This window comes from Myotis daubentonii, chromosome 12 (assembly GCF_963259705.1).
Source record: "Myotis daubentonii chromosome 12, mMyoDau2.1, whole genome shotgun sequence".
Lineage (NCBI taxonomy): Eukaryota > Metazoa > Chordata > Mammalia > Chiroptera > Vespertilionidae > Myotis > Myotis daubentonii.
In genome coordinates, this window is record NC_081851.1 from 14,693,369 (window position 1) to 14,713,303 (window position 19,935).

The window sequence follows — 19,935 nt, forward strand, 5'->3', positions numbered from 1 at the left end:
CGCGGGGACAGATATTGCTTCCCAGGGACACTGGCAATCTTTTTGTTTTTTCAATCTATTTTTTATTTATTTCAGAGGGGAAGGGAGAAGGAGAGAGGGATAAAAACATCAATGATGAGAGAGAATCATTGATCGGCTGCCTCCTGCATGCCACCTACTGGGATTGAACCAGCAACCTGAACATGTGCCCTGACCGGTAATCGAACCGTGACCTCCTGGTTCATAGGTTGATGCTAAAGCATTGACCCACACTGGCTGGAGATCACTGGCCATCTTGTTTATGATTGTCATGACTTGGGGGAGGAGAGGGGAGGTGCTCCTGGCTGTGCTCCAGTCTGTGGTGGGAGAGGCCAGAATGCTGCTAAATGTCCTGCAGCTCATGGGACAGCCCATAGGACAAAGATCCCCCTTCAAATGTCCAGCTTCACACTCAGAGCCCTGGATAACCTCCAGGGTTGACCTGCCTCATCCCACAGGAAGTCCTAGGGTAGGCAGCCCAGTGCTGGGGCAGCGGCTCAGGGACGCCACCCAGAAACCAGGCTTTTCTCTTCCTGCTCTGCCAGTCTTGGCAGTGGCTGTTGTACGCTCATGTTTCCTCTGGTCCCGCTGCTTCACAGTGAAGAGTAGTAAATCCAACTTCACCCTCAGCGATGTGGAGTTGGTGTGGCTGGAGACTGAGGGGCAGGAGGGTCCCCCAGGGGAGAAGGGTGTGCCCACTAATCCCGGCTCAGGGAAACCAGGTGTCAGCATTGGGGTCCCAGCTCCTGGGGGATTCCTACCCCCTCTTCCTTTCCTCTCCAAAGAAGTGGGCAGGAAGAATGTGGAGTGTGAAGAGACAGTGGGAAGGCCTCCCGGGATCCTCTGTGGACATCTCATTGGCCACACCTGACACATGACTAACCCTAACTGCAAGGGAGGCTGGGTATCAGGTACTTGAGTTCTTCAGCCTCTCTAGTATTGCAGAAAAGGGGCTTGGGGAGGTGCTGTGTAGACTTAAGAGGCATGCATCTACCCTCCCCCAATATGGCTTCCAGTCTAGGAGGTGGAAGGACAGGTGACTTGAGACGTGTGCTATTGAGGGAATATACGTGGGTCCAGGGAGAGTCTTATTAGGTGGAGGACATTTAGAATCACGGTGCAGGGCTTCCCTGAGTAGCTGTCAATCACACTGAGCCCTGGAGGATGAGAAGGAGCCAGTGATGCTGGAGGCTGCGGGTGGAGGCAGGTGAGCATTCACAGCAGAGGGAAGATCATGTGCAATGTCTGCAGGGGAGAGTGGCGTGAGGGGCAGCCACAGAGGTGGGCGGTCAGCTCTCGAGCCACTGTGAACCAGGGTAAAAAGCACCAAGGAAATCACTTTCATTGTTTTAAGAGAAGATGTGGTTTTTGTTTCTAAGTCATTTGGCTTCTGTGAAAGTGTTTAGACTGGAACTGTCTGGGTGGGGATCTCCATGCCTTCACCTTCTGTCCATATCAGGCCTTTGGGAAACGTTAAGACGTCCTTTGGGTCCATGATGAAATGGGCATTCCAGGCCTACACTTTAGGTCTCCAATTTGGACCGAAATCACGCCAGTGTCATTTCCATTGTGTTTTCCTGCAGTTCAAGGATCTTAAACAACTGGTGCGTTCACTGCGGGATAGTTCACAGACCAGCAGCAAGGCCCGCATGAAGGGCCAGAAGACTGAGAAAAAAGTGCTCCTCCAGACGGTGACGGACACCAAAAGGAAAGTGACCATGATGGAGTGGGAGCGGCGGCAGCTGTGCCGGGACCTGGAGCAGGTGAAGGCGCAGGCGGCGCAGGCACAGGAGCTGGAGCACAGGAAGGTGCGGGTGAAGGAGCACATGGTGCGGACACAGAAGCTGGAGCAGGAGCTGCATCGCCTGCAGGAGGAGATCGAGAAGCTGGCCATGGAGGTCAGCGCCCTGATGACGGCCCCTCAGAAGGTCCACGCCCTTGAGCGGGAGAGCCCGGACCTGTTGCTGGAGAACCAGAGGCTGCAGACGTCTCTGGACACCCTGCAGCCCGAGGGCCTGGAGCAGGACAAGCAGCTGGACACCAGGGTAATTCTGGCCTCAGAATGAGTTAGGACGGATTCCTCCCGGTCAACTTTCTGGTGGTTTGAATGCGGTTGGATGGGTGTTGTGTAAATATCGGAGAAATGGGTTGGTAGTGCTGTTCAGGTTCTCTATATCCTTACTGATTTTCCATGCACTTTTCAAAGTGGCCAGAGAGGGTACCCAAGGAACTTATCCAGAGAAAGGGCACAAATTGCCAAGAAAGGTCACATGTGCAGAGAGGGGCACAGGACTAAGCTTAGGCCCATGGGGCAGTCTGTTTCTGCCGTGGGCCTTCCCAGAGCAGCTCCTTGAGTGCAGGGAGAACTGTCCTCAGCACGGCTGGGTGCTGCCTCTCCTGAGGGTGCTGCTATTTTGGTGTCAACACTTGACCTGCTCTTGGCCCCTCACTCCGTGTGGGGACGTGGGGATCCGGAGTCTGTGGTCCCCCTGGGCCTGCACCTGGTGAGGCATCATCCCCTTCTCCCTCCCAGCAGGTGGAAAATTCCACTCTGAGCTCCCAGAGCGCCTCGCTCACTGCGCTCACAGAGCAGAACACGCAGCTCCAGCACCAGCAGCTGGCGGCAGCCCACAAGGCCCTGCAGCAGGAACACGCGTGCCTGGGCGCGCTCCACGAGCGCCTGACTAGGGAGCACGAGGCCCTTCTGGACAAGTACCACCACCAGAAGACACTGCTGAGTTGGACCCTGAAGCTGGAGAGCAAGGCTCTCAGTGACAGGTGGGTGCCTGTGGCTGGGGGTGACGGACAGGCTCCCCGGGCTCCTGTCCCCCCTTCACTCTGGCCGCTCATGTTTCCTCTGGTCCCGCTGCTTCACAGTGAAGAGTAGTAAATCCACCTTCACCCTCAGCGATGTGGAGTTGGTGTGGCTGGAGACTGAGGGGCAGGAGGGTCCCCCAGGGGAGAAGGGTGTGCCCACTAATCCCGGCTCAGGGAAACCAGGTGTCAGCATTGGGGTCCCAGCTCCTGGGGGATTCCTACCCCCTCTTCCTTTCCTCTCCAAACCAAGGACCAGGAGGAGAAGTCACCACAGCTGCCAATTTTCAGGGGCGTGCCTTATCTAGCTCCCCAGGCCTTTTCCCTGTCCAAGTCTCAAAGTCTGCACTTCTGATTTTCTTTTTTTACTTTTAATTTTGGAAAGTTTTGAATATATGGACGTGTACAGACTAGTATAGTGAAAACCCCGTGTTCCCCTCACCTGCAGCAGCATTATCAGTACTCTGCCATTCTCATGTCACCTTTACCTCTGACTCTCCATATACCTTTTTAAGGTAAAATTGATGTACCTTAAATGCATAAATCTTAACTTTGCACTTTTTCAAAATCAGGGCTTTGTGTGCATGTTGTCAGCCAACTTCGTCTGAGCTCCTGCCAGGCAGATCCCTGATTGCAATGGCCCCAGCAGGTGCACCGGGACCCAGAGCCTGGGGGAAGTGAGATGTACAGAGGACTCCAATGTGGTGGGGAGAGAGAGGGAGAGATGCGCTAAAGAGAGGCTCTCCCACACTTGGAGCAGCCCAGGAGGGAGCTGTCCACTTCCTGTGCTTGTGAGTTGTCCCTGATGAGTTCTTCCCAGGCCTCTGCCTCAGCAAGATGCTAGGCAAAGGCTGGGGCTCCCTGGGAGCAGCTGAGGTGCAGGGATTTGGCATCACAGGGACCAGGAGGGCACTGAGCCTGCAGAGCCTGCGGAGGGCGCCTGCTGCTGCATGAACTTGGGGGAGATGACATACATTTACACACTCACCCAGTGCTTCCTGTGGACTCTCCACAGAGCCTTCCACCCCTTTCTCCACCCAGATGCCCATCCTTCGGGGGTGCCGAGATGTCTGCTCCTATCAGACTCTCGTTTCTTCCAGCCAGAATGAGCATCTTCTGCCTCTTGGCATCTCCATCTCTGCCTCCTCCGCACCCATCCTGTGTTCACGAGATGCTTAGTAAGCACCCACTGGGCGCCTGGTGCTGTCTAACATGGTTTGAATGCACCCAGCTGACTACTGATGGGAGCCTCCTGTGGTGCCCACCCCTCACCAGGTGTTGCGGGCCCTCCCCTCAATGATAACCGTGTGGATATATTCTTATGGCTGTTAACATGGGAAGGTTTGTACAGGTGGCATTTGACTGGTCTGAGGGAGGAGTTCATTGCTCTGCCTATGACTCCTTGCTTGGTGGACCTACTGTGTGATTCAGTGGTTTTTGCTGGTTGGACAGATAGCTGGAGGCCCTTGGTGTGTCTGCAGCAGGGCTGCAGGTTAGAGGTGGAGGTGCCTGGAACACAGGCCGGGGGCTCTGTATTCATTTCACCTGACACTTGACTGAGACACTCGCTCCTTCCTTCCCCTGGTGCACATGCACTGGGTGTCAAGCCTCGTACCCGGGATTCAGTGGGGAGAAGCACTCGCAGTTTCTGCCCTGCAGGAGGGTGGTTACTGATGGTTGCGATATGCTTGATCCTGTGCTTTTCCAAGACACAACAGGGAAGCAGGAGGTGGGGACCCTAATGGTCCATAGCCCTGTTTGTCAAACCTGGATGAGAAAGATCGCCGCCCTGAAAGCCCAGCAGAGCCATCACCCCCACCTTCCATTTCCCATGTCTGGGCAGCCTCCACTTGTGGCTAAAGGCCACAGGAAGGAATGTTTGTCTTCCAACAGCCGACCAAGCAGGTGTGTGTGTGTCTGAGTCCGCACAAGTCTTGGCTCCAGGCAGATGGTACAAGTACAGCTGATATGGGGTGGGCTTGGATGGAGGGCTGCAGGCAGGGGCTGAAACCCTGGAACTTGGGTGGACTCTGTCAGCCTGTATCTGGGTGTGGACACCTCAGGAAGGGGGTCTGGAAAGGGTTTTGCCTGCCTGGGGAAGATTGAAAGGTGATGACTCAGTCTCCACCTAGGACCTGGGGAGGCCCCTGAGTCACCTGAACAGGGAAGGTTCCTGCAGGAGGAGGAACAGCCTGGGGCTGGTCAGGGGCTCCCTCTTGTGCTCTGCTGCCCTCCGGAGAGGCTGTGTGGGACCCTCTGCAGACTGAGACAGGAAGGAAATAAAAGCCCGAGCTGAGGGGGAGGCTGTGGGAGAGCAAGGGCAAGGGCTGGACTGGGGGTGCCTTGAGGAGCCATGAGGGTGTGCAGTTGCCCATGATGGCTGCTTGGGCCCCACCAGGCAAGACTCTGGCCCCCAAGCTGCCTGGATCAGAGCAAGAAGAGTCGTGTTCCTGAGCTGGGGCGGAGGGCTCACCCAGGGCCCATTGAGGGGGATCAGCTGTTATGGGTGGTGGAATTCTGCTGTGTTTGCAGTGGTTTCTTTGAGAAGGGCGTGGAGTTCATAAAACAGTGGTTTTGTTCCCAGTGGGATGAAGGAGGGAGGCTGCTTTGACAGGGACTGGAAGGGACCATGGAGACACATCGGGTGGGAGGAGGGAGGACTTGCCTCTTGTGCTGGAGGAGACCCCCGGAGGTGGCCCAGTGACTGTCCCCTCTCTCTGTCCAGCCCTGTCCCACGCGGATCCCCCTCTCCCTCAGCTCTGCAGAGAGAAGCCGCTCACCCAGGCTTTGAGGTCTCCCTGGGTTTCCATTCCTAGCGGGTGTGTTTCCCTTCAACAGATACAAGGACCAGCTCCAACATAAGGCGGCGCTGGAGCAGCTGGGGACGCTCTTGACCACCGAGCGGGAGGCTCTGCAGCAGGAGCAGAGGACGAGCACCATGGCCGCCGAGGAGAACCAGAGGCTGCAGCGAGAGCTGGACAGGTAACCACCAGGCCCCCTGCAGCGCCTCTGCCGGGATGTCATTCAGACCCACTCACTCAGCACCCGCTGAGCTGAGCTCAAGTGAGACCCCTGGTGATGGTGCATTTTTACCAACCCTGCCCTGGAAGCAGCTGGTGGGAACAAGGTAAAGGGGTCTCCAGCTGGTGGCTGGAAGGAAGGACTCGGCAGCTGGGATGGGGCATTGTCTCGGTTTGGACAGTCTCCCCTCCCACAATTATGATGCTGATGACTGTCGGGCAGGGGTACCTGCATCCTCTCACACCAGCGATCCCATGAGGGAGGGGGCGTGGTCCTCAGCATTCACGCATTCCCATTTGTGAATTCACATCCTGGCTGAAATGCACTGGTGACCCCCAAATCAGTGCCCGTGGCCTGTCATGGACGTGCCCAGAGTGGGAGATACTGGAGTTGCCTGATGTGCACATTTGCAGCTGAGGTTCAACAAGGCCTTTGACCCCAGACTTGTTTCAGCTCTCACCTACCAGCGTCCTCTTCATGGGCCACTGAGTGCCATGGTGTTCTATTTTGTGTGCTTTGGAGGCGATTTCGCTGTTTGAAATGGCCCCCAAATGGAGTGTTGAAGCGTTGTCTAGTGTTCCCAAGTGCAAGGCTGCGCTGGGCCTCACGGGGAATATTCGAGTGGCACACAAGGGTCATTCGGGCCCAGGTATGGTGCTGTTGGCTCTGAGTGTATTACACGAGGCGTCTTTATGTCTTGATGAGCTGACAAAATGTGACCAGAGACTCCCAGGAACCGGTGGGAATAGTTTCAGTACTCACTAATTCAGGGTTCACGTGGTTGGGCAGAACATTATACTGTGAATCACAAGAGTTGACTGAGCTATTGTTATCCTTTAAAAAATCCACAGCAACAGAGGAGGAAACAGGCTCAGGGAGATTAAACAACTTGTTCAAGGTCAATGCTCCTAGTTAGTGACACAGGCAGGATTCGAATCCAAGTCTTGCCTCAACCCAGAGGCGTGACCATATGAACCCTTCCTTCCTACAGCCCTGAGTAAACTCAGCTGCCTGCAGTGGCCGGGCACGTCCAGCAGGTGGGGCAGGAGAGTCAGCAATAGACAGGCCCTGGTGGAGAATACAGCCCAGCTATAGAGGCTGTCAGCTGGGAGGCAGGCGGGGCTGCCAGGTCTTCCTTCTGTAGGTTTGTTGTTGTTGTTTGTTTTTGTTTGTTTTTTTGTTGTTTTTTTTCCCTGAGAAGAAGATATCTGAATGTTGATGGGTACCTTAAAAGATATCTGAATGTTGATGGGTACCTTAAAAGTTTGGAATGCTGATACAGTAATTATTTTTTTGTTTTGTTTGTGTTTTTTATTAAATCTGCTTTTTTGGGCAGGACAGAGGAATGGGAGGACCTGGAGACATATTTGAGGCCAGGGACCCTTAAACCTAACCCGCGAGTATTCACAGGACCACAATGGCGAATCTTTTTATCTTGTTCTGTTTCTTTTTTATGTTATTTTACTAGGGGCCCGGTGCACGAAATTCGTGCACTGGGTGTGTGTGTGGGGGGGAGTGTCCCTCAGCCCAGCCTTCCCCCTCTCACATACTGGGAGCCCTCAGGCGTTGACCCCCATCACCCCAATCGCAGGATTGGCCCCTTGCCCAGGCCTGACGCCTCTGACAGAGGCGTCAGGCCTGGGCAGGGGACCCTCATTTCCCCCCATCACTGGTTCTGCCCCCAGCCCAGGCCTGATGCCTCTGGCCCAGGCATCAGGCCTGGGCAGGGGACCCCCAGGCCCCTCCGATTTCTGGCTCTGCCCCTTGCCCAGGCCTGATGCCTCAGCCAGAGGCGTAGACCCCCATCACCCTCTGATCACCTGATGGGCCCCTTGCCCAGGCCTGACGCCTCCACCAGAGGTGTCAGGCTTGGACAGGGGACCCCCATCTCCCCCCGATCACTGGCTCTGTCCCCTGCCCAGGCCTGAGGCCTCTGGCCCAGGAATCATGCCTGGGCAGGGGACCCCCATCTCCCTCTGATCGCTTGCTCTAGCCCCCACCCAAGCCTGACGCCTCTGACCCAGGCTTCAGGCCTGGGCAAGGGGACCATCATATCCCCCCAATCCCTGGCTCAGCCCCCCGCCCAGGCCTGATGCCTCAGCCAGAGGAGTTGACCCTCATCACCCTCCAATCACCAATCACCGGATCGGCCCCTTGACCAGGCCTGAGGCGTCCGGCTCGGGCAGCGGGGACCCGCAGCTGCAGCAGCCCCGCGATCGTGGGCTCCGGTTTAGGCCCAGGCAAGGGACCCGTAGCTCCCGGGACTGCCAGCTTCGACCGTGCCCAGCTCCCATCGCTGGCTCCACCCCTACTTCCTGCTATCACTGGCCAGGGCGGCAAAGGCGCCTGATTCTCCGCCTTTGCCCTGCCCCCCAGCTCTTAGCTCCCCGCTGGGTTTCCGATCACTGTCAGTGGCAGGGGGCTTCTTCCTGCTTTCCCTTTCGCCTCCCTGCATTGTGCCTACATATGCAAATTAACCTCCATCTTGTTGGCAGTTAACTGCCAATCTTAGTTGGCAGTTAATTTGCATATAGCCCTGATTAGCCAATGAAAAGGGTATCGTCGTACGCCAATTACCATTTTTCTCTTTTATTAGTTTAGATTTTTTTTAGTTGTCTTTATTGGAGAGACATCAATTAATAAAATCATACACACTTTAAAATGAAATAAAATAGAATAAAATAAGTAAATGTTAAAAAAAAATTAAAAAGCTGTGTGGGCCAAACTTCACACACCTGTGTTCACATTGAGTCCATGAGCCTCTGGTCATATGATCTTTTTTGGTATAATCTACCCCAAGGAATCCCAGGTAATGATGATGATGATGATGATGATGATGATGATTTAAGTGGATATAGGTAACACTCCAGAATCTTCTATTTTATTTATCTCAGTAGTTGAAATTAGAAAGGGGCTTGGAATTGGGGAGAAGAGCTGGATATAGACATAGAGTCTTAGAGTAGTAATGTTCTGATTCAGTGTTTAAATGTTTGAATCAAAGAACCCTTTTTCCAAGTAGGCAGATGTGCCAAAGCCTCAGATAGAAAGGACTTTAACAGGGATGCTCTGTTGCCGTGGTGTCCGAGCCTGCCTGTCGTTCTACCCCAGCTGGCAGTGGGGTACCTGGGGTAGCCTCCTCGAACCCCAATGAACAGAGTTTGAAAACCGCTGATTTTGTTCAACCCTTCATTAACACATGAAAAAAACTGAGGCCCAGAGAGGTTGCAGTTTTGATTAAGGTTGCACAACTGGGACAGTGCCTGGGAGTGCGCCTCAGCCCTTGGCCTTGTGTCTCTCTACCCCTAGGGCCAATTCCCTGCACCAGCAGCTGAAAGGGGAGCAGGAGGAGCTGCAGACCCACACTAAGAAGCTGCAGACCTCCCTGAACGACACCCAGCTGCAGGTGAACCGCTGGCAGGCCCAGTGCAACTGCCTGAGGAAGGAGCAGGAAGAGCTGCTCACAGACAACAAGGAGCTGCAAACCTCCCTTCATGAAAGGGAGCTGGAGGTAAACCACTGGCAGGCCCAGTACGAGAGGCTCAAGGGGGAGCAAGAGGAGATGCACACACTCACCAAGGAGCTGCAGACCCACGCCAGTGAGCTGCAAACCTCCCTTCATGAAAGGGAGCTGGAGGTAAACCACTGGCAGGCCCGGTACGATGGGCTGAAGGGGGAGCAAGAGGAGATGCACACACTCACCAAGGAGCTGCAGACCCACGCCAGTGAGCTGCAAACCTCCCTTCATGAAAGGGAGCTGGAGGTAAACCACTGGCAGGCCCGGTACGATGGGCTGAAGGGGGAGCAAGAGGAGATGCACACACTCACCAAGGAGCTGCAGACCCACGCCAGTGAGCTGCAAACCTCCCTTCATGAAAGGGAGCTGGAGGTAAACCACTGGCAGGCCTGGTACGATGGGCTGAAGGCGGAGCTAGAGGAGATGTATGCTCTCAACAAGGAGCTGCAGGCTGACGCCAATGAGCTGCTCACAGAATACAAGGAGCTGCTCACAGACAACAAGGAGCTGCAACTGTCCCTGAATGACACGCAGCGGGAAGTGAACAGCTGGCAGGCCCGGTACGAGGAGCTGAAGGGGCAGCAGGAGGAGCTGCAGACTCACAGCAAGAAGCTGCAAACCTCCCTGGACAACACGCAGCTGGAGGTGAACCACTGGCAGGCCCAGTACGAGGGGCTGAAGGCAGAGCAAGAGGAGCTGTACGCCCTCAACAAGGAGCTGTACACCCTCACCAAGGTGCTGTATGCCCTCACCAAGGAGCTGCTCACAGACAACAAGGAGCTGCAACTGTCCCTGCATGACACGCAGCAGGAAGTGAACAGCTGGCAGGGCCAGTATGAGGAGCTGAAGGGGGAGCAGGATGAGCTGCTCACAGACAACAAGAAGCTGCGAACCTCCCTGAACGACACGCAGCTGCAGGTGAACTGCTGGCAGAACCAGTGCAACTGGCTGAGGGAGGAGCTTCAGAGCACGGACATCTTGCTGACCGAGCTGGACAACCGCTGCCAGGTGAGGCCTGGGGCTGGAGGGCCTCAGGACCCTGGGTGGGCCTGTTCCCTGGGCTGACGCCTTGGGCTCAGCCAGGTGGGAATGGGTCCTCATTGGCATCTCTGCTCAAAGGGTGTGTGTGAATGTCACTCAGAGGCAGAGAGGAAGCCAGAGGCAGTTGACTGGGATGAACACCATGACTGGCAGGGGTGTGCTACAGAACACCTTTCACCTGATTTTTGCTTTTTGTCAGGGAGGTGCATGGAAGCATCCAAGTACCGTTTCATCTCCATCCTCTCGACTGAGCACTCTGCTCTCTGTGTCATCTCATTTAATTCTCACAATGATCTTGTGAGCTGGGGTTCCCATCCTTGTCCCTCTGAAGTAGCGGGTTGGAACCCCGTTTGTCTGAAGCCAAAGCTTGGGACTTTCCTGCTACACCAACCATGATGATATTCTAGAGCAGGAGCTGGCCAGCCTCAGCCCAAAATTCAGGTCCAGCTTCACGCCTGTTTGTGTACAGACAACTTTCTAGTAGCCATATTCAAAAAGTAAGAGGAATCAGGTGGGATTAATGTAGGGGTCTGTTTTATTTAACCCTTATATCTAAAATATCACATGTAACCCCAAAAGCTTATTAATGAGATTTTTTAAAATAATATGATTTTTTATTGATTTTTTGAGAGAAACATCCATCAGCTGCCTCCTGCATGCCCTCTACTGGGGAGTGGAGCCAGTAACCCAGGCATGTGCCTTGATCAGTGTGGGGCGCAGCTACAGTGTTTGGACAGGTTCAAGCCTTGGACTGATGAAAGGGCACAGTCCTCTCATTGCGACGTGCAATGCCCAGCTTGGAGGGCAGAGCCTTCCCAGCACAATTATAGCCAACAGCTACAGTGGTAAGCTTGAACCTGTGGTCCGAACACGTGGCCCCACATGCCTGAGTGATAGAGTTCATGTGCATGTAGTTGAGTAGGACTGAAACCCACGAGAATGTTGTCAACATCTTGATCACGCCCTTCCTTTGCCTCGTGGCATCTGCTATAAAATAAAGACACGGCTTGTGGGCGCTGGTGCTGGCGCTGTCTCTATGTCAGAGGAGCAGCATCCCACTGAGACCCAGCTTTCATTCTCTTGCTGTCTTTTCTTAATCCTTCACTGACCCCTCTCAGGGTCACTGAACCAGGCTGAGCTGGCCTGGCACATAAGGCAGCCTGGGGCTGAGTATGCCATGGCCGTGCCGGCTCACCACAACTCAGAAATTACACTGGTGATTTCTTAGTGAATGGGACACTCAACCTACTGAGAAACACACACACCGGGCAGCTTATTAATGAGATACTTTACATTATTTTTAATTGTTATTAAGTCCTCAGAACCTATTATATATTTTGCACTTATGGCTCAGCTCAGACTGGCTGCGTTTTCAGTGCTCAGCAGCCACACGTGGCCAGTGGCTGCCTGATTGGACGGTGCAGCGGCAGAAGGCTTGGCCATCCCCATGGCATTGGCCGTATTGGTCATGCCAGCTGACGTAGATCATACCAAAATGACCACCTTTGTGGACGTGGCCTTTTTCTCCTTTTGGATGTAGATTCCCAGCAGTGGAATCACGGGAGCGTGTGGTGTTTGAGACATTGTCCATCTGTGTTTTAGCTGGTCTCCCGCCTCAAGGGCAACTTGGAGGGAGAAAACCGTCACCTGCAGAGCCAAATCCAAAGGCTGAAAGAGCAGAACCAGAGGCTTTTCCAGGAGGATGTGGAGGACAAGGACCAGCACCAGGAGGAGCAGCAGCAGTATGTGTGAGGGGTGTGGGCTGACGGACGCCTGTCAACAGAGGGGCCGTGGCTTCCAGCTCCACGACTAGACCGCACCATTCTGGGCAGCAGAGAACCCCTGGGTGCACTGGTGTCCCAGGCAAGGGGACGGACCATCCTACCAGCACATCCTTCTCTCGTTTTCCCAGGAATGGTTCTAGATTTCTGCAAATAGGGGCGGTTGGCTTTGTTGGCTTTTCAGAGACACTGCCCCCTGACAGATGCTTCTTAATCTTCTTTTGGGATCAAGTTCACTTTGAAAAATACAACAGTGATGAAGAGAGGCTCCTAGGGAAGGACTTCAGATCGCAGGCTGAGTCCTTTCTGCGTCTGTTTTTCCCTTAATGGGCTGCAGAGTGGGTTGTTGGTGCACAGTGGCTGTCCTCCCTCTGCGGACATTGTGTTTGACAACAGGCCTGGCCCTGCAAAGTGCACAGAACCAGTTACCTGGTCTCCATGAACCAGTAGGAGTGATGGGATGTGAGCAGAGCTATGTGCACACAGACGTTGAGGAGCACCATGGAGGTAGAAGGAAGCATAGTGGTAGGAGTTGGGGTTCTGCTGCTGACATGGATGGGAAGAAAGCTGGCCAGTGTGTGTGGGGGGGGATAGGGGCAAGAAGGTGGGGCAAGAAGGAAGGCTGGGGGAGGCAGTGCTCAGCTGTGGAAGGCTTCCATGCCCGGCTAATGAGTCGGATTCACTGGGAAGTGGGTGATTAAGGGATGCTGGTGTACAGGGCCTAGGAAGCTGCCAGAAATGAGGGCAGGAGGAAGAGCCTTGGTGCTGGAAACCTTGTGGTTTGGAAGTCAAGTCATCTGAGATGCATCTTGTGGGTCCAGGGTGGTCTTCACCCCTCGGGGCTGTGCTGCTGGGACTGTCCTTCCTTGCGATCGGGAATGGCTGGCCAGTGTGGGACAGAGGGACATGGCCACAGTGGCCACTGGGGCACTGTCCCAGCTCCCCAGGGTGACGATTCTGCTCACTGTTCTCCCAGATTCGTCTGCTCATCTACAGGGGGCTCAACACCTACCAAGGATGGTTGACATGGAAAACCTCACTGTACTTTTGGGGTAGAAGTGAGAGTTTGCACCCTGAAGTGGGCTTTCTATAACGCAGCTGCTAAAAATTACCAGCAGTGCTTGGGCAGGTGCAAACTAGAAGAGTAGGGACCTGGTACCCTGGGGGATGATCTGGTGATGGGTTTGTATTAGAAAGTGTCTGTAGGAGGTCAGAGAGTGGGCAGGCTTCCTGAGCCTGCTCCAAGCGGAGTCTTCCCCAGCCCTGGGATAGCTAGGCCATGAGTTTGTGGGGCTAGGGGACGGCTGTGGGAACAGAATAACACAGACTAGAAGAACAGAGTCCAAAATGAGGGCGCTGGGAGCAGAGCAGGTTCGTGGCCAGGGACCCAGTGGTTTGCAAGCGATCACTTCTCGCGGGTGCTCACTTTGCGGTGAACTCGCGGGAAAGCCCTTGGATTAGGGGGCCTGGGCACCTTCTTGACTGAAGGAGCCTGAGCAGCTGCCTGGATTCCGAGGACTCATTTTCAAGCAGGGAAAGCTGGGGTCTGAGATGTCAAGGCCACATGGGTGAGGAGAGGCAGGAACTGGACAGGCGCCGGCGGCCCAGTGGGGGGCGCTGTATAGCGAGCACTGCGTGCATGGCTCCTGGACCAGTGATGGTGTACCTTTAGAGCTCGGCGTGTCAGCATTTTGAAAAACCCTAACTTTACTCTGGTGCTGTGTCACATGTAGAAAATTTTTTTTAATTAAATCTTTATTGTTCAGATTATTACATTTGTTCCTCTTTTTCCCCCCCCATAACTCCCCTCCTCCCAGTTCCCGCCCCACCCTCTGCCCTCACTCCCCACCCACTGTCCTCATCCATAGGTGCACGATTTGTGTCCAGTCTCTTCCCGCATCTCCCACACCACTTTCCCCCCCAAGAATAGTCAGTCCATTCCCTTTCTATGTCCCTGATTCTATTATAATCACCAGTTCATTCTGTTCATCAGATTATTTATTCACTTGATTCTTAGATTCACTTGTTGATAGATGCATATTTGTTGTTCATAATTTTTATCTTTTCCTTTTTCTTCCTCTTCCTCTTCTTAAAGGATACCTTTCAGCATTTCATATAATCCTGGTTTGGTGGTGATGAACTCCTTTAGCTTTTCCTTATCTGTGAAGCTCTTTATCTGACCTTCAATTCTGAATGATAGCTTTGCTGGATAAAGTAATCTTGGTTGTAGGTTCTTGGTATTCATCACTTTGAATATTTCTTGCCACTCCCTTCTGGCCTGCAAAGTTTCTGTTGAGAAATCAGCTGACAGTCGTATGGGTATTCCCTTGTAGGTAACTGAGTTTCTTTCTCTTGCTGTTTTTAAGATTCTCTCTTTATCTTTGGCTCTTGGCATTTTAATTATGATGTGTCTTGGTGTGGTCCTCTTTGGATTCCTTTTGTTTGGGGTTCTCCGCACTTCTTGGACCTGTAAGTCTATTTCTTTCACCAGGTAGGGGAAGTTTTCTGTCATTATTTCTTCAAATAGGTTTTCAATATCTTGCTACCTCTCATCTTCTGGAACCCCTATAATTCTGATGTTGGTACGCTTGAAGCTGTCCCAGAGGCTCCTTACACTATCCTCGCATTTTTGGATTCTTTTTTCATTTTGCTTTTCCGGTTGGGTGTTTTTTGCTTCCTCTCATTTCAAATCATTGACTTGATTCTTGCGCTCCTCTGGTCTGCTGTTGGGACTCTGTATAATATTCGTTATTTCAGTCCGTGTATGCTTAATTTCTAGTTGGTTCCCCAATATAACATCGAGGGTCTCATTAGTTTTCTTATAGATCTCATTAAGTTTATCGGCGGCTTCTAAACAGTTCTTGAGAGACCTTAAAAGTGTGTTTCTGAACTCTATATCTTCCATTGACAATTTTGTCCTGTTTCTTTGTCTCCGCATTTTGTTATGCTTCCTTGGTGCACCCCCTAGTGGTCTTTGTTCGCAGTCTTATAGTTAAACCTTGATTGTTGTAGCTAATACCAGGGAGAGTTTGACCTCCAGGCCAAGTGGCTATGAGAATCAGCTGTGTCAGCTGTGAGAGAACTTCTGTCCTCTAGGGAGGTGCTAATCTAGCCTTTGCCTGAGGCTATCTGGCAAATGCCTCTGTGCAGGGCTTGGGCAGGGCGGGTCGCACAGGATCAACAGGGTGGGCCGGAGAGAGCAATTATGGGGGCTCTCAGTCCTGTCCCCAGGGGCTCTGCCTCTCTGAGTCCCAGCACCTGCTGCAAAGCTGGGAGAGAAAGCTGCACTCGCTCTGACTGAAGCCAGACAGTCCCGCTTCTCCCGTTTGAGCCTGGGTCCCTAAAGACTCGCCTGTATCTGGAGCTCAGAGTCTGCGACTCCCTCCCTATTGAAAACGCCAACCGCGCCCTCCACCACCAGCGGGCTCCACGCACTCCGCACCTCAGAATTTGACTTCAGCACTGCGCCTCCTCTGAGTGTCCGTATGCGTTTCTCTTTCCTCCTAGTTGTAGGACTTCCACTCAGCCAGCGTTCCTGTGGTTCTGGGTGATGTCGGTTCCGTCTTTTAGTTTCACTTTTGAAGTAGTTGTTCAAAGCAGCAAACTCCGGCATTAACCTATGCCGCCATCTTGGTTCTCCCACATGTAGAAATTTTTTGATATTTACAACCATAGTAAAACAAAGACTTATATTGTTGATATTTATTTCATATATTTGAATGCCATTTAACAAAGAAAAATCAACCAAAAAATGAGTTCGCGTGTCACCTCTGACACGCATGTCATAGGTTCGCCATCACTGTCCTAGACAGACAACAGGAAAGCATGCCATGCCCTCTGCTTCAGGAAGGCCAGGCTCCCTCTCCCAGGAGCAGGGGTGCCCTCTGGCAGCCCAAGGTTTAAGAGGTGTCTCTCTGGTCCTTTCTGTGTTTTTAAAAATGTGAACTGACTTCCCACGTTTAGGAATTAAGAGATTGTGCTTCAGAGCCGGGGCTTCTGGATCCTTCGGGAAAAGCTGTCAGAAGCTCCGCCACATGGAGAGCGGCGCTTCGTTTGCAGGCCCCGCGTTAGGTCCCAGGTGGCACCAAGCGCTCAGCCTCGCCGTAGCCCCCACTCCTCCCTCAGGTCCTCCCAGGCCACTTTGCTCCTGATCTTATCTGTTTGGCTCCCAAAAGGCTTTGAGTTTGCTTCACTAGAAGTGTTAGCAGAAGCCCAACATTGGAGTGGGCCCTGGTCGGAGGTCTGACTTTGCTAAACTGACCTTTTTAATCTGATGTGCGTCTAAGTCACAGAGGGCAGACCCCTCCCCACCACTAAAGGTATCGTTGGGCTGCACCCGCAGGAGCTAGCCTAGCCCTTCGTCTGACCCGAGTGCCCAACGTCCTGAGCTGACATGGCAGGAACCCTCGGGGTTTCCCAGCTTGAGTGTCAGATGGTTCGGAGTCTCTCTCCTGAGGTGACGTCCAGCCTGACCCTCGGTGTTCAGCCGCCTCCTCGACGTGTTAGGCTCCTGGACCCACGTCACATGCTTCCATCCCCGTATTCCCAGCTCAGGGGTCATGGTGGTCATGAGCACCGTGATGTCTGAGTCCCAGAAACACACTGGCTCCTTCTGGGCCAGGTCCCAGACAGGGTGATGCGTCAATTTATGTGTTTTATTTTAAAAAACAGACTGTTTTTCTCTCTCCTCTGTTAGAGACAAATTCAATGCCTTACAGAGACAAAATGAAAAACTGGAAGTAAAAAGCATGGCTCAGCACAAGTTCCATGATCCAGCGCCAAAGAAGTGAGTTGATTTAAGCGTCAGTAGCTTACACCCAGGACAGAAAGCTTGCTTTTTCACGAGTGGGGGAAGCTGTAGCAACCTGAGCAGCGGCCAGTTTGTTGGGCCCGTACCTTCCGCTGTATGGCAGGTCCCTGTGTGCAGGTCCATCCCAGCATGGAAAGAATTTAGAGTTTCTTTCAGTCCCGCCCTCAGTTCTCAGGGTTATCCTATGAGGGATGGTGAATGCTGCTGGCCAGGAGCCTGTTTAAGGGCAGAATCGGTGCTTTTAGAGCCACTAAAGCAGGCATATCAGCTTTTGCCTCAAGATTGCCGGACCTAGAAAATCATGCTTCTGTTTTGGGAAGGAAGCTTGGGGCGGATACCTGGACCAGCACCCCTGTCTTCAAGCACAGGAACCTTTTGTTCTGTCCTCCATTCCTCTGGGTTCACTGGACCCCCCCAGGGCAGGTTCACAAACACATTCCCTTCCCCAGAGAGCAGCAGCCCGGTGGTGGGCCAATTTGACCCCCAGGACTGCCAGCCTCCGTCCAGCAGGGCTTCCCCCTGGGCCCGGGCCTGAGCCCAGGAGCAGGGCCTTCCCATTGTCCTGTCCCAGCCCAGGCTTGAGGTCAAATCACCATGAGTCCCGCATGGCCTCTCTGTAGAAATCACAAAATTTCAGAACCTCCGCCTGACCCTTCTGTCGACAGGGAAATTGAGGCACCGATGAGGAAATTGAGTGGCTTGTGTAAGCACAGTGCTGTTTCATGGCAGAGCCAGGACCAGAACCCGCTGTGGTCCTTGTTACATTAGAATGCTTCATTTCCTGTTAGCTGCAGTGAATTACCTTTTACATTCACTATTTTCATTTATTTAGTTATTTTTCCAATCCTCACCCGAGGATATATTTCCCATTGAGATTTAGAGAGAGTAGGGGTGGGAGGAAGGGAAAGGGGAAATGAGAGAGGGAGACAGGGTAGGAGGGAGGGAGGGAGAGAGAGAGAGATAGAGAGAGAGAGAAGGAGAGAGAGAGAGACATCTATGTGAGAGAGACACATCAATTGGTGTCCATCTTCATACACCTTGACCAGGGCCGGGGATCAAACCTGCAACCCAGGTATGTGCCCTTGTTGGGGGATCAAACCCACCACCCATCAGTGCTCAGGCCGACGCTCAACCACCAGGCAACACCACCCAGGGCTCACTGTTTTTAATTCAAATGGCCCACTCTCCTACCCTCTTCCCCTCACCCAGATTCCTCAATGACGAGAATGGGCAGAGTATGCCAGCCAATTTCATGTATTATTACACCTAGCAGAAAATGAGGAGGTCCCTGACTCTTTCTGAAAATGGCGTTTTGGTGGAATTTTGCCAACCAGCATGATTAGGTCAGCACGGCACCACTTCCTGCACTTGGCACAGTAATCAAGAGCTGAGAGCTGGGTGTGAAGTTCTGTTTTCCCGAGGGGCTAGTGTGGGTTCCTGCCATTTGAAGGCCTCCACCACCCCTGGGTCTGTGCAGATTAACTGCACATTTTGTGCCACCTCCTGAGCCCCAGGGGGGATGAGCATGGTGATGGAAACAAGCACCCTCATTCTGAACCAAATTAAGCGCCACCTTCTCAGGCTGGTGATGGAAATCCCAGCTTGAGTAGGGCACCCAGACACCTGCTGGAGGGGCAGTGAGGCTTGGTTGTGTCCTAAAAACCTACTTCTTACAGGAAAAAGCACTGGATTGGAGCTAAATTCTTACTCAAACTCATCAAACTAAAGAAAGGGGGATCCAGAGAAAGACCAAAGTCAACCCCACAGAGGCCTCCCTGGCCGCTGGGGTCCTCAGACCAGGCCTCGCCCAGTACTTCTCAGCCTCTTCAATCGCAGCTGGAACCCCTCGAGGCCACCCCATGCTGCTCAAAGGTGACAGAAGAGCAAGACACCTGCAGGGGGCCCAGGGGAAAAGGTAGGAAGGGCTTACCTGGCTGCAGGCGGGAAGTGAAGGGGGGAGGATCTCAGGTCTCCCTCAGGGATGGGAGAACCAAGGAGACTGCGTGCTAGGTGTGTACATGCGTGTGTGTGTGTGTGTGTGTGTGTGTGTGTGTGTGTGTGTGTGTGTAGGAGCCTGAAGGGGGCATGCTACACACACCACATCTGTCTCCTTTGGTATGTGAACACCCAAGTAGGAAACATAAACCCCCGTCAGTGTGGCTGCATGTTCTCCCAGAACAATTCAGGTCCTTCAGCATGAGGAGCCTCACAAATCATGGACACTGTGGTAGGGACTCGAATATCCAGAACTGATCTCCACACAGTTCCTGCAGAGATAGCTCCACAGCGGATGTTTCCTCCAGGCCACTTCTGTAGGGAGATCCCCGGTGCATTTAACACGTGATGGACAGCTGCAAGGTCTTCAGCGAGGCCTCCTGTGGCTCTGATCTTCCTGTCACTGTGACAAGCGGGTCCAGTTTTCTTCTCTGACTTGATCTGGCCTTGATTCCTGCCACCACGGTGTGCACTGTACCTCATCATTCAGGGTTGTCATGTGGAATTTCCAGAGCTTTTGAAGTGGATTCCTACTTGCATGTGCTGTATGTATTTCATCGAATCTAAGAGGCTGTCAGACAAGGGTGCTCACATAAGAAGAAGATAAATGGGTTGTGGCAGTGACGATTTTGTCACAGTTGCCACCTGGTCGACAGTGACTGTGAGACAGGCTCGAAGCTGCATCCTGATTTCAGAGATGTTAAGGTTTGGGAGAGGGGGAAAGTGCATCTTACTTGCCTTAAACATGGCTTAGTTTTCAATTTACTTTTAAATACCATGTTCTACATGACTTACCTATAAACCTGCCAAACGTGCACCCTGAGCATTTAAATTTTATGAAGGACACCAGGACTTCCTGAAGACCAACCCAGGCCTGAGACTCATGCCCTTTCAGGGGCAGCTGTGACAGCACCAGGGCCCCTGACAAGCCGCCTCTTGAG

General features: G+C 53.1%; 1 protein-coding gene across 1 annotated transcript in view; it reads left to right on the plus strand.

Annotated features, from left to right (window-relative positions):
* LOC132213907 (protein Daple-like) overlaps positions 1 to 19,935 on the plus strand; it is a 133,937-nt gene that overhangs the window by 16,399 nt on the left and 97,603 nt on the right. The window contains 9 exon segments of the mRNA XM_059660787.1: positions 1,602 to 1,826; positions 1,872 to 2,063; positions 2,555 to 2,796; positions 5,671 to 5,814; positions 9,160 to 9,271; positions 10,301 to 10,375; positions 12,011 to 12,156; positions 16,886 to 16,975; positions 18,676 to 18,914. Of these exon segments, the coding sequence (XP_059516770.1) occupies positions 1,602 to 1,826; positions 1,872 to 2,063; positions 2,555 to 2,796; positions 5,671 to 5,814; positions 9,160 to 9,271; positions 10,301 to 10,375; positions 12,011 to 12,156; positions 16,886 to 16,975; positions 18,676 to 18,914 (1,465 nt within the window).